At 52.0% G+C, this 13,074-nt stretch overlaps 1 protein-coding gene across 1 annotated transcript in view; it reads right to left on the reverse strand.

Moving 5' to 3' along the window:
* LOC140391488 (uncharacterized) overlaps window positions 1–13,074 on the reverse strand; it is a 333,618-nt gene that overhangs the window by 50,034 nt on the left and 270,510 nt on the right. The window contains exons 27-31 of the mRNA XM_072476010.1: window positions 12,974–13,039; window positions 12,667–12,768; window positions 10,191–10,412; window positions 8,695–8,856; window positions 5,750–5,920 (exon numbers count right to left, since the gene is read on the reverse strand). Of these exons, the coding sequence (XP_072332111.1) occupies window positions 5,750–5,920; window positions 8,695–8,856; window positions 10,191–10,412; window positions 12,667–12,768; window positions 12,974–13,039 (723 nt within the window). The remainder of the gene's footprint in view (window positions 1–5,749; window positions 5,921–8,694; window positions 8,857–10,190; window positions 10,413–12,666; window positions 12,769–12,973; window positions 13,040–13,074) is intronic.

Consider the following 13,074-nt stretch of genomic DNA (forward strand, 5'->3'; position numbering starts at 1 on the left):
GTTATAGTGTAATACCCCAGTGTGGACACAGACTGGGGTTATAGTGTAATACCCCTGTGTGGGACACAGACTGGGGTTATAGTGTAATACCCCAGTGTGGGACACAGACTGGGGTTATAGTGTAATACCCCAGTGTGGGACACAGACTGGGGCTATAGTGTAATACCCCAGTGTGGGGCACAGACTGGGGTTATAGTGTAATACCCCTGTGTGGGACACAGACTGGGTTAGAGTGTAATACCCCAGTGTGGGACACAGACTGGGGTTATAGTGTAATACCCCAGTGTGGGACACAGACTGGGGCTATAGTGTAATACCCCTGTGTGGGACACAGACTGGGGGTTATAGTGTAATACCCCTGTGTGGGACACAGACTGGGTTATAGTGTAATACCCCTGTGTGGGACACAGACTGGGTTATAGTGTAATACCTCAGTGTGGGACACAGACTGGGTTATAGTGTAATACCCCAGTGTGGACACAGACTGGGGTTATAGTGTAATACCCCAGTGTGGAGCACAAACTGGGGTTATAGTGTAATACCCCAGTGTGGGACACAGACTGGGGCTATAGTGTAATACCCCAGTGTGGGGCACAGACTGGGGTTATAGTGTAATACCCCTGTGTGGGACACAGACTGGGTTAGAGTGTAATACCCCAGTGTGGGACACAGACTGGGGTTATAGTGTAATACCCCAGTGTGGGACACAGACTGGGGCTATAGTGTAATACCCCTGTGTGGGACACAGACTGGGGGTTATAGTGTAATACCCCTGTGTGGGACACAGACTGGGTTATAGTGTAATACCCCTGTGTGGGACACAGACTGGGTTATAGTGTAATACCTCAGTGTGGGACACAGACTGGGTTATAGTGTAATACCCCAGTGTGGACACAGACTGGGGTTATAGTGTAATACCCCAGTGTGGAGCACAAACTGGGGTTATAGTGTAATACCCCTGTGTGGGACACAGACTGGGTTATAGTGTAATACCCCTGTGTGGGACACAGACTGGGTTATAGTGTAATACCCCAGCATGGGACACAGACTGGGGTTATAGTGTAATACCCCAGTGTGGACACAGACTGGGGTTATAGTGTAATACCCCTGTGTGGGACACAGACTGGGGTTATAGTGTAATACCCCAGTGTGGGACACAGACTGGGGTTATAGTGTAATACCCCAGTGTGGGACACAGACTGGGGCTATAGTGTAATACCCCAGTGTGGGGCACAGACTGGGGTTATAGTGTAATACCCCTGTGTGGGACACAGACTGGGTTAGAGTGTAATACCCCAGTGTGGGACACAGACTGGGGTTATAGTGTAATACCCCAGTGTGGGACACAGACTGGGGCTATAGTGTAATACCCCAGTGTGGGGCACAGACTGGGGTTATAGTGTAATACCCCTGTGTGGGACACAGACTGGGGGTTATAGTGTAATACCCCAGTGTGGGACACAGACTGGGGTTATAGTGTAATACCCCAGTGTGGGACACAGACTGGGGTTATAGTGTAATACCCCTGTGTGGGACACAGACTGGGGTTATAGTGTAATACCCCTGTGTGGGACACAGACTGGGTTATAGTGTAATACCCCAGTGTGGGACACAGACTGGGGTTATAGTGTAATACCCCAGTGTGGGGCACAGACTGGGGTTATAGTGTAATACCCCAGTGTGGGACACAGACTGGGGCTATAGTGTAATACCCCAGTGTGGAGCACAGACTGGGGTTAGAGTGTAATACCCCAGTGTGGGACACAGACTGGGGGCTATAGTGTTATACCCAAGTGTGGGACACAGACTGGGGGTTATAGTGTAATACCCCAGTGTGGGACACAGACTGGGGTTATAGTGTAATACCCCAGTGTGGACACAGACTGGGGTTATAGTGTAATACCCCAGTGTGGAAACAGACTGGGGGTTATAGTGTAATACCCCAGCGTGGGGCACAGACTGGGGTTATAGTGTAATACCCCAGTGTGGGACACAGACTGGGGTTAGAGTGTAATACCCCAGTGTGGACACAGACTGGGGGTTATAGTGTAATACCCCAGTGTGGGACACAGACTGGGGTTAGAGTGTAATACCCCAGTGTGGGACACAGACTGGGGTTAGAGTGTAATACCCCAGTGTGGGACACAGACTGGGGTTAGAGTGTAATACCCCAGTGTGGGGCACAGACTGGGGGCTATAGTGTAATACCCCAGTGTGGGCACAGACTGGGGTCTATAGTGTAATACCCCAGTGTGGGGCACAGACTGGGGTTAGAGTGTAATACCCCAGTGTGGGACACAGACTGGGGTTATAGTGTAATACCCCAGCGTGGGACACAGACTGGGGTTATAGTGTAATACCCCAGTGTGGGGCACAGACTGGGGGTTATAGTGTAATACCCCAGTGTGGACACAGACTGGGGGCTATAGTGTAATACCCCAGTGTGGGGCACAGACTGGGGCTATAGTGTAATACCCCAGTGTGGGACACAGACTGGGGTTAGAGTGTAATACCCCAGTGTGGAGCACAGACTGGGGCTATAGTGTAATACCCCTGTGTGGGACACAGACTGGGGTCTATAGTGTAATACCCCAGTGTGGAGCACAGACTGGGGCTATAGTGTAATACCCCAGTGTGGGACACAGACTGGGGCTACAGTGTAATACCCCAGTGTGGAGCACAGACTGGGGCTATAGTGTAATACCCCAGTGTGGGGCACAGACTGGGGCTATAGTGTAATACCCCAGTGTGGGACACAGACTGGGGCTACAGTGTAATACCCCAGTGTGGAGCACAGACTGGGGGTTATAGTGTAATACCCCAGTGTGGGACACAGACTGGGGTTATAGTGTAATACCCCAGTGTGGGACACAGACTGGGGTCTATAGTGTAATACCCCAGTGTGGGGCACAGACTGGGGGTTATAGTGTAATACCCCAGTGTGGACACAGACTGGGGGCTATAGTGTAATACCCCAGTGTGGGGCACAGACTGGGGCTATAGTGTAATACCCCAGTGTGGGACACAGACTGGGGTTAGAGTGTAATACCCCAGTGTGGAGCACAGACTGGCGTTATAGTGTAATACCCCAGTGTGGGACACAGGCTGGGGGTTATAGTGTAATACCCCAGTGTGGGGCACAGACTGGGGGTTATAGTGTAATACCCCAGTGTGGACACAGACTGGGGGCTATAGTGTAATACCCCAGTGTGGGGCACAGACTGGGGCTATAGTGTAATACCCCAGTGTGGGACACAGACTGGGGTTAGAGTGTAATACCCCAGTGTGGAGCACAGACTGGCGTTATAGTGTAATACCCCAGTGTGGGACACAGGCTGGGGGTTATAGTGTAATACCCCAGTGTGGGGCACAGACTGGGGTTATAGAGTAATACCCCAGCGTGGGGCACAGACTGGGGGTTAGAGTGTAATACCCCAGTGTGGGGCACAGACTGGGGTTAGAGTGTAATACCCCAGCGTGGGGCACAGACTGGGGTTATAGTGTAATACCCCAGTGTGGGGCACAGAGTGGGGTTATAGTGTAATACCCCAGTGTGGGGCACAGACTGGGGGTTATAGTGTAATACCCCAGTGTGGGACACAGACTGGGGGTTATAGTGTAATACCCCAGTGTGGGGCGCAGACTGGGGTTATAGTGTAATACCCCAGTGTGGGGCACAGACTGGGGTTATAGTGTAATACCCCAGAGTGGGCACAGACTGGGGGTTATAGTGTAATACCCCAGTGTGGGGCGCAGACTGGGGTTATAGTGTAATACCCCAGTGTGGGGCACAGACTGGGGTTATAGTGTAATACCCCAGAGTGGGCACAGACTGGGGTTATAGTGTAATACCCCAGAGTGGGCACAGACTGGGGAGTTACAGCTTTGACAAATAGCCATGCAGACTGGGATTGGTAGCTCTCGTCTTTCTCCACAGCAGCTAACTGACCTGCTGTGATTGTCCAGTATTTTCTGTTTTTGTTTCATTTCCCCTGCTGTCGTGACCCCGCCGAGGGGGTAATGCCAAAGCCGGCTGGGGGAAAACACTAATTTGCTTTGGATTAATGTCTCCTTTTGCAGAAAATAAATTTGGAGATCTTAAAAATAATATCCACATTCCCCAGGCCTGAACAAAGCTCCACTTGGATAGTTCAGTTACTGGATGTTGTTCAAGTCAGTTTTGGTTGAATAAATCCTTGTGTGGAATTGGCAAACCCTCCAACAATTAACACTTAGCAGTTTTGTGCTCGTCACCTCAGGCGACTGTGTCCTGAGAATCGGGATGAGGATATTTTTAGTTTATTAACTTCTTTCTCTAGAAGGGATTTTGCAGCTGATGTTGGTAAAAAGACATTTATTTACATCTGAACTATTTACAAAGACATTGCTGGAGTTTCTGTCAAAGATGCTTCCCACGCAGTTTACTGCGTGAAGTGGCTGCTCCTCACACACATCCTCAGTCGCTATTATTAGAATAAACCCGTTACTCAACATCGACTGTGTGCAAGGGTGAACTGGGAGGCCTGGACCCACATGAAGCCTGTAAAATCAGTGCCTAACTTTGTTAAGTATTACTGTTTGCTACTTAATAAATCTTTCCTGATATCACATCACCAGATGGTATCTTATTTCCTAACTACAGTCCCACCACCATCCAGAAGGGTGGGCACAGTTAGAAGTCTCACAACACAAGGTTAAAGTCCTACAGGTTTGTTTCGAATCACTAGCTTTCGGAGCGCTGCTCCTTCCTCAGGTGAATGAAGAGGTGGGTTCCAGAAACATTTATAGAGACAAAGTTAAAGATGCCAGGCAATGCTTGGAATGCGAGTCTTTGCAGGTAATTAAGTCTTTACAGGTCCAGACGGAGCAACTGGAGAGAGGGATAATCCCAGGTTAAAGAGGTGTGAATTGTCCCAAGCCAGGACAGTTGGTAGGATTTCGCAAGCCCAGGCCAGATTGTGGGGGACTTTAACCTGGTGTTGTGAGACTTCTTACTGTGCTCACCCCAGTCCAACGCCGGCATCGCCACATCTAGAAGGGTAGCAGGTACTTGGAAACCCCACCACCTGGAGATTCCCCTCCGAGCCCCTCACCACCCGGACTTAGAAATATATTGGCCGTTCCTTCACTGTTGCTGCGGCAACACCCTGGAACTACCTCCCTAACAGCACAGTGGGTGTACCTACACCACAAGGACTGCAGCGATTCAAGAAGGCAGCTCACCACCACCTTCTCGAGGGCAATTAGGGAGGGGCAGTAAATGCTGGCCAGAGACGCCCACACCCCGTGAAAGAATTTAACAAGTTTGAAAAAGATAGTTTAATCCGAAGTGAGAGAGGACTCCGAGAGTTTGATTTAAAATAACCCAAAAACATTCACTAAATAAATTTACTCTGGTGCTGTGGCACCTTGAAGGGTCATCCTTCGTGGGCCATGTGACCAGCCCGGAGCCTATGGGGACAGAGCGCGCAAATGTTAGCCTATCAGGTGTTGAGGTGCGGTCTGGCTATTGGGGGTTGGTCAGGGTGAGTTTGGTAGTCGAGACACGTGACCCCTCGACTACTCGTGTAGCGTTTGTCTGTATATAAAGTTCCTCTTAGCTAAATAAATCACCGCTGTGATTAAAGATTGTGCGTCGCTTTGCTTCACAATACAACATTTACTCTTCAATACACTGGTTTTTATCAGAACGGTGAGATCTGGATTATCACAGAGAAGCCTGCTTCAACCATTCCTCGTGTACGTTTACCTTTCAGCCCATCAAGACCTGGGAGACCATCCATTCCGTGAGGACCAGGAGATCCTGGGAATCCCAGATCCCCGAGCGGGCCCTGGACACCGGGAATTCCTGGCAAACCTTTCATTCCAGCTGGGCCTGGGGGCCCTCGGTCGCCTCGCTCCCCATCAAAGCCAAAAGAACCTGTAAACAAACAACCTTTCATCAGAGAGAGGAGTCAGAGCGAGGGAGGGAGAGGGAGCGGAGGGAGAGGGAGAGGGAGGTAGAGGAGGAGGGAGAGGGAGAGAAGGCAGAGAGAGGGAGAGGAGGCGGAGCGAGGGAGAGGAGGCAGAGCGAGGGAGAGGAGGCAGAGCGAGGGAGAGGAGGCAGAGCGAGGGAGAGGAGGCAGAGCCTGGGAGAGGAGGCAGAGCGAGGGAGAGGAGGGAGCGAGAGGGAGAGGAGGCGGAGCGAGGGAGAGGAGGCAGAGCGAGGGAGAGGAGGCAGAGCCTGGGAGAGGAGGCAGAGCCAGGGAGAGGAGGGAGGGGGAGGGAGGGAGAGGGAGAGGAGGCAGAGCGAGGGAGAGGAGGCAGAGCGAGGGAGAGGAGGCAGAGCGAGGGAGAGGAGGCAGAGCGAAGGAGAGGAGGGAGAGAGAGGAGGCGGAGGGGGGGAGTGGAAGAGGGAGAGAAGTGGGGGAAGGGGAGGCAGTGGGGGAAGGGGAGGCAGTGGGGGAAGGGGAGGCAGTGGGGGAAGGGGAGGCAGTGGGGGAAGGGGAGGCAGTGGGGGAAGGGGAGGCAGTGGGGGAAGGGGAGACAGTGGGGGAAGGGGAGGCAGTGGGGGAAGGGGAGGCAGTGGGGGAAGGGGAGGCAGTGGGGGAAGGGGAGGCAGTGCGAGGAGGCTGAGGTACAAACGATGTGGAAAGCTGAGTCCAAGCTGAAAGCTTGTTGCGGGGAGCACGATGGTGCAGTGGTTAGCACTGCTGCCTCCCCGCGCCGAGGTCCCGGGTTCGAATCCCGGCTCTGGATCACAGTCCGTGTGGAGTTTGCACATTCTCCCCGTGTCTGCGTGGGTTTCACCCCCATAACCCAAATATGTGCAGGGTAGGTGGATTGGTCACGCTAAATTGCCCCTTAATTGGAAAAAAAATTGTGTACTTCAAATTTATTTTAAAAAAGGAAAAGGAAAAAAAATACTGACCCTCTGACCGTGCAGCACTCCCTCAGTACTGACCTTCTGACAGTGCGGCACTCCCTCAGTACTGACCCTCTGACAGTGCAGCACTCCCTCAGTACTGAGCCTCTGACAGTGCAGCACTCCCTCAGTACTGATCCTCTGACAGTGCGGCACTCCCTCAGTACTGACCCTCTGACAGTGCAGCACTCCCTCAGTACTGACCCTCTGACAGTGCAGTACTCCCTCAGTACTGACCCTCTGACCGTGCAGCACTCCCTCAGTACTGACCCTCTGACAGTGCAGCACTCCCTCAGTACTGACCCTCTGACAGTGCAGCACTCCCTCAGTACTGACCCTCTGACAGTGCGGCACTCCCTCAGTACGGACCCTCTGACAGTGCAGCACTTCCTCAGTACTGACCCTCTGACTGTGCGGCACTCCCTCAGTGCTGACCCTCTGACAGTGCAGCGCTCCCTCAGTACTGACCTCTGACCGTGCAGCACTCCCTCAGTACTGACCCTCTGACAGTGCAGCACTCCCTCAGTACTGACCCTCTGACAGTGCGGCACTCCCTCAGTACTGACCCTCTGACAGTGCAGCACTCCCTCAGTACTGACCCTCTGACAGTGCAGCACTCCCTCAGTACTGACCCTCTGACAGTGCAGTACTCCCTCAGTACTGACCCTCTGACCGTGCAGCACTCCCTCAGTACTGACCCTCTGACAGTGCAGCACTCCCTCAGTACTGACCCTTTGACAGTGCGGCACTCCCTCAGTACTGTCCCTCTGACAGTGCAGCAATCCCTCAGTACTGACCCTCTGACAGTGTGGCACTCCCTCAGTACTGACCCTCTGACAGTGCAGCACTCCCTCAGTACTGTCCCTCTGACAGTGCAGCAATCCCTCAGTACTGACCCTCTGACAGTGCGGCACTCCCTCAGTACTGACCCTCTGACAGTGTGGCACTCCCTCAGTACTGACCCTCTGACAGTGCAGCACTCCCTCAGTACTGACCCTCTGACAGTGCAGCTCTCCCTCAGTACTGACCCTCTGACAGTGCAGCACCCCCTCAGTACTGACCCTCTGACAGTGCGGCACTCCCTCAGCACTGACCCTCTGACAGTGCGGCACTCGCTCAGTACTGAGCCTCTGACAGTGCAGCACTCCCTCAGTACTGACCCTCTGACAGTGCAGCACTTCCTCAGTACTGACCCTCTGACAGTGCGGCACTCCCTCAGTACTGACCCTCTGACAGTGCAGCACTTCCTCAGTACTGACCCTCTGACTGTGCGGCACTCCCTCAGTACTGACCCTCTGACAGTGCGGCACTCCCTCAGTACTGACCCTCTGACTGTGCGGCACTCCCTCAGTACTGACCCTCTGACAGTGCAGCGCTCCCTCAGTACTGACCCTCTGACAGTGCAGCGCTCCCTCAGCACTGACCCTCTGACAGTGCGGCACTCCCTCAGTACTGACCCTCTGACAGTGCGGCACTCCCTCAGTACTGACCCTCTGACTGTGCGGCACTCCCTCAGTACTGACCCTCTGACAGTGCAGCGCTCCCTCAGTACTGACCCTCTGACAGTGCGGCGCTCCCTCAGCACTGCACAGGGAGTGCCAGTCTAAATTTTAAACTCCAGTCTCTGGAGTGGGACTTGAATCCAGACCTTTAGATTTCACATCTGATGGCTGGCTGACCACACGTTACTGTTGCTCTGATTGTGGGTCAATAATCCCTTTTCACACTCCTTTAATCACCCTTCCTGCCTCGCAGCGGCAGACAGATGTTGGTGAAAGCCATGTACTTACCCACCGGGCCCGGGAAGCCTGGTATTCCTGGTAAACCTGGCTCGCCTGGGAGTCCAACAGTCCCATACCGTCCCCTTGGCCCAGGAAATCCTGCACTGCCAGTTATTCCAGGCTCCCCTTGTTCACCTACTGGGCCTGCCTTTCCCAATCGTCCATCCACACCTGAGGAAAAGAAAAGGACTTTAATTTCTCATGTGAATTTTGAACGCATTCTTTGATCTACTGAAGCGGGTTCCTCGTTAAGGAGACTGCTGTGCGTGTCTCGCCTGTCCAATCCATTTGCTGCTACAGAGAACAGTGTGACGCTCCACTACAACATCACTTGGCCGTAAGGAGTGGGTGAGTGAGGGTCCTGCACTTACCCCACCCCCGTTAGCTGTCCTTCCCCCGACTGGAATCGCCCGCTGCATGGGTCTAACATCACGAGATGTGCAATGGGCAGACTGTTCACCCTCCAGGTCGCAACCCATTGGTTTCAGTGACATAGAAAATGAGGTGCGGTGAAACGTGGGGTGGACTTTGCAATTGTCTTGGTGTCCAGTCAAGAAATACCCCCCCCCCCAAAACGCAACTTAGCACCGAAGAATGATTGAACATGGAAGAAGGCCATTCAGCCCCTGCTTCCTGTGCCAACTCTTTGAACAAGTGCCACAGAGCTTCTATCCTTCCCCCCCCCATCGCCCTGTGATCCATCCTCTCCAAATAGATGGCCAATTGCTTTGTGAATGTACCTGGGAAATCTGATCCCTTTCTTCCGGCCGTCTGTTATGAATCTTCACAATCCTCTTGGAAAGAAATCTCTCCCTCATTTGCCATTTATTTCTTTTAGCAATTATTGTAAATCTGTGTTCTCTGGTTAGAGTCTCTCGCCGGTGGAAACAGTCTCCCCTCTATAATTAAACACCTCGATGAAAGCCCCTTTTAACCTTCTCTGTGTCAAGGCGAATGAGCACGGTGGCACAGTGGTTAGCGCTGCTGCCTCACAGCGCCAAGGTCCCAGGTTCGATTCCCGGCTTGGGTTGCTGACTGTGTGGGGTTTGCTCATTCTCCCCGTGTCTACGTGGGTTTCCTCCCACAGTCCAAAGATTTGCATGTTAGGTGGATTGGCCATGCTGAATTAACCCTTAGTGTGCAGGTTAGGTACGGTTATGGGGATCGGGTGGGGGAGCGGCGGCCCAGGTAGGGGGCTCTTTCAGAGGGTCAATGCAGACTCGATGGGCTGAATGGCCTCCTTCTGCCCATTGGGATTCTATGTTTCTGATTCTGTGATTCCAGTCTCTCCACATTAACTGAAGTCCACCTTCCTGGGAACATTCTGGGAAATCTCCGCACCCTCCCCGAGAACCAGACATCATTCGCAAAGTGACAGGGACAGACAGGGACTGACAGGCCCAGACAGGGACAGACAGGAACAGACAGGCCCAGACAGGGATAGACAGGGACAGACAGGCCCAGACAAGGACAGACAGGGACAGACAGGTAATAATTTTACTTGCCCCTGAGCCCAGTTCCTCCGGCCTCTCCTTTTGCTCCTCGGGGCCCTGCCCGACCCGGTTGTCCTGGTTCACCTTGGTATCCCGGCAACGCACCGATGGCTTCTCCGGGCAAACCTTTTTCGCCAGGTGGGCCCGGCCTTGCGGAGAGCCCCGGAATTCCAGTGGCCCCCAGTTGTCCGGGTGCGCCTGGGAGTCCTTGATCACCTCGAGGCCCAACAAAACCTACAGGAGGATTGGCCACAGGATAACCCTTGTTTAAATTATTTCATTAAATAGTTAAGAAAAGAGGCTGACATTTGTACAGCATCATTAACAATAAAACGTCCCCCAGCCCTTCACAGAAGCAATACTCAAACAATGTTTGACGCTGAGTAGCATAAGGAGGTTCTAGTGCTGACGAGCCAAGGGCTGGTCTAAGAGGAAGATTTAAGGAGGGGATTAAAATTGGAGAGAGTGGTTTGGGAGGGAATTCCGGAACTTGCTGGCCAGCTGAAGGCACAGGAGCTAATGTTGGAGTGATGGACCGCAAAGTGGACAAGAGGCTGGAATTAGCCAGGAGCAAAGTGGGGTAGGATGAGGTGATGGGGACCGGGCAGGATTTGAAAACAAAGATAAACATTTTAGAGACTCGTACAGGAAAGAACATTTTATTAAAGCTTTTGAAAAGTATGTTTCAACGGCTCAAATTCTGCCTTTGAGTTATCACAACAGCCTCAGGAATCACCAGGAGAACCTGATTAAAATTCTTTACAACAGTGGAAAGGACCTGACTGTGTCTCTGTGGATGCGTTTTGGCTCCGGTTGGTCCGCGAGGGTCAGGCTGTGTCTCTGGGCTTGGTCTTGACGAGTTAGGGTTAGGGTTGGAGGGGTAAGTTATTTCAGCAAAGACATCAGGCTATCAGGAGGGTTTAATTTTGGAGAGGAGCACTGACTTCTGGGACAAGTTGTCATCTCAATTAGTGTCTGAAGATTCACGACAAACATTGACAAGGGTCAGAGCCCTGAGCCTGATAGTGCTGTGCAGAAAGGGGAGGTGGGACACTGGGTGAATTTCCTCACCCAATGGATAACGGTTACCACAGAATCACACAGGACAGGAGGGGGCCATTCAACCCATCTTACTGATGCTAGCTCTTTGAAAGGACTCTCCAATTAGTCCCACTGTACTGTTCTTTTTCCTTAACCCTGAAAATCTTCCTCCTTGAAATAGTTATCCAAATCCTTGTTGAATTAAACTCTCTGGATTTGGAGTCAGTAAGTTCCTATCTCACCGTCACAGGATGAGATCTGAAATATAATTTTTTTTAAATGTATAAACATGAGGTAGCCTGAGTCAAAGTGAGCACCTTCGCTGTAAAGACATATTTGTTTGACTGATATCCTTTGGGGAAGTGGAGCTGCCGTGTTTACTCAGTCTGGGCCTGGGTGTGACAAAACAGTGTGGTTAACTCTTAACTCAATCTCTGGCTCTCTGAAATGAACCAGAAAAATGCCCAATTGTAATAAAACTTCCACCAATGGTTGAAAGGAATGAGTAATAAAGTAATGGCTGAGGGGGGAATCTGGAGTTAACTCAGGGACCAGACATTCTCGAACCAAGATTGAGGAGGTTCAATTCCCACCTTGTGTTCCACGGGCCCTGGAACATCCTCAGGGTAGACACACTTGCAAAGGAGAAGGATTTAAATTAAAAAAAATTTTTCAGGATGTGGGTGTCGCTGGTTAGGCCCAGCATTTATAGCCCATCCCTAGTTGCCCTTCAGAAGGTGGCGGTGAGCTGCCTTCTTGAACAGCTGCCGTCCCTGTGGTGTAGGTACACCCACTGTGCTGTTAGGGAGGGAGTTCCAGGATGTTGCCCCAGCGACAGTGAAGGAACGGCGATATATTTCCAAGTCAGGATGGGGAGTGACTTGGAGGGGAACCTCAAGGTGGTGGGGTTCCCAGGTATCTGCTGCTCTTGTCCTTCTAGATGGTCGTGGGTTTGGAAGGTGGTGTCTAAGGAACCTTGGTGAGTTCCTGCAGTGCACCTTGTAGATGGTACACACGGCTGCCACTGTTCGTCGGTGGTGGAGGGTTTGAATGTTTGCGGAAGGGGAGCAATCAAGCGGCTGCTTTGTCCTGGATGGTGTTGAGCTTCTTGAGTGTTGTTGGAGCTGCACTCATCCAGGCAAGTGGAGAGTATTCCCTCACACTCCTGACTTGTGCCTTGTAGGTTTTGGACAGGCTTTGGGGAGGGGGGGGGGGGGGGGGGGGGTCCAGGAGGTGAGTCACTCGCCATAGGATTCCCAGCCTTTGACCTGCCCTGGTAACCACAGTATTAATGCGGCTGGGTCCAGTTCAGTTTCTGATCAGTGGTAACCCCCAGGATGTTGATTGTGGGGATTCAGCGATGGGAATGCCATTGAATGTCAATGGGTGGTGGTTAGATCCTCTCTTGTAGGAGATGGTCATTGCCTGGCATTTATTTCAGGATAACCTGGTGGTCCTGGTATTCCTGGTCCTGGGGCACCGACAAAACCTTTTCTTCCCGGGAATCCTGGTCTGGATAATCCTGGAAATCCTGGCTGACCTTTGACACCTGGAAGACAACAATGTTTTTCAAGTCAGATGAGCGAATAGCTTTATGTTAATTAGTGTAAATCACATCTTATCCATGGGATCGAAGACAATCCAGTATATTATTGTCAAACAAAGAGTCATCCAGACTGGAAACATTCGCTCCATTCTCGCTCCTCGGATTCTGTCAGACCTGTTGGCATTGTCCAGTTTCTCCCTCATCCTACCTTTATTTCCAGACAATCCTGCTGGTCCCCTTTCTCCGGTCGGTCCCGGGCGTCCACAAGGGATCCCTGTGAAAATGAACAAAATAATCAAACTGAATCTC

Source organism: Scyliorhinus torazame, chromosome 15 (genome assembly GCF_047496885.1).
Source record: "Scyliorhinus torazame isolate Kashiwa2021f chromosome 15, sScyTor2.1, whole genome shotgun sequence".
NCBI lineage: Eukaryota > Metazoa > Chordata > Chondrichthyes > Carcharhiniformes > Scyliorhinidae > Scyliorhinus > Scyliorhinus torazame.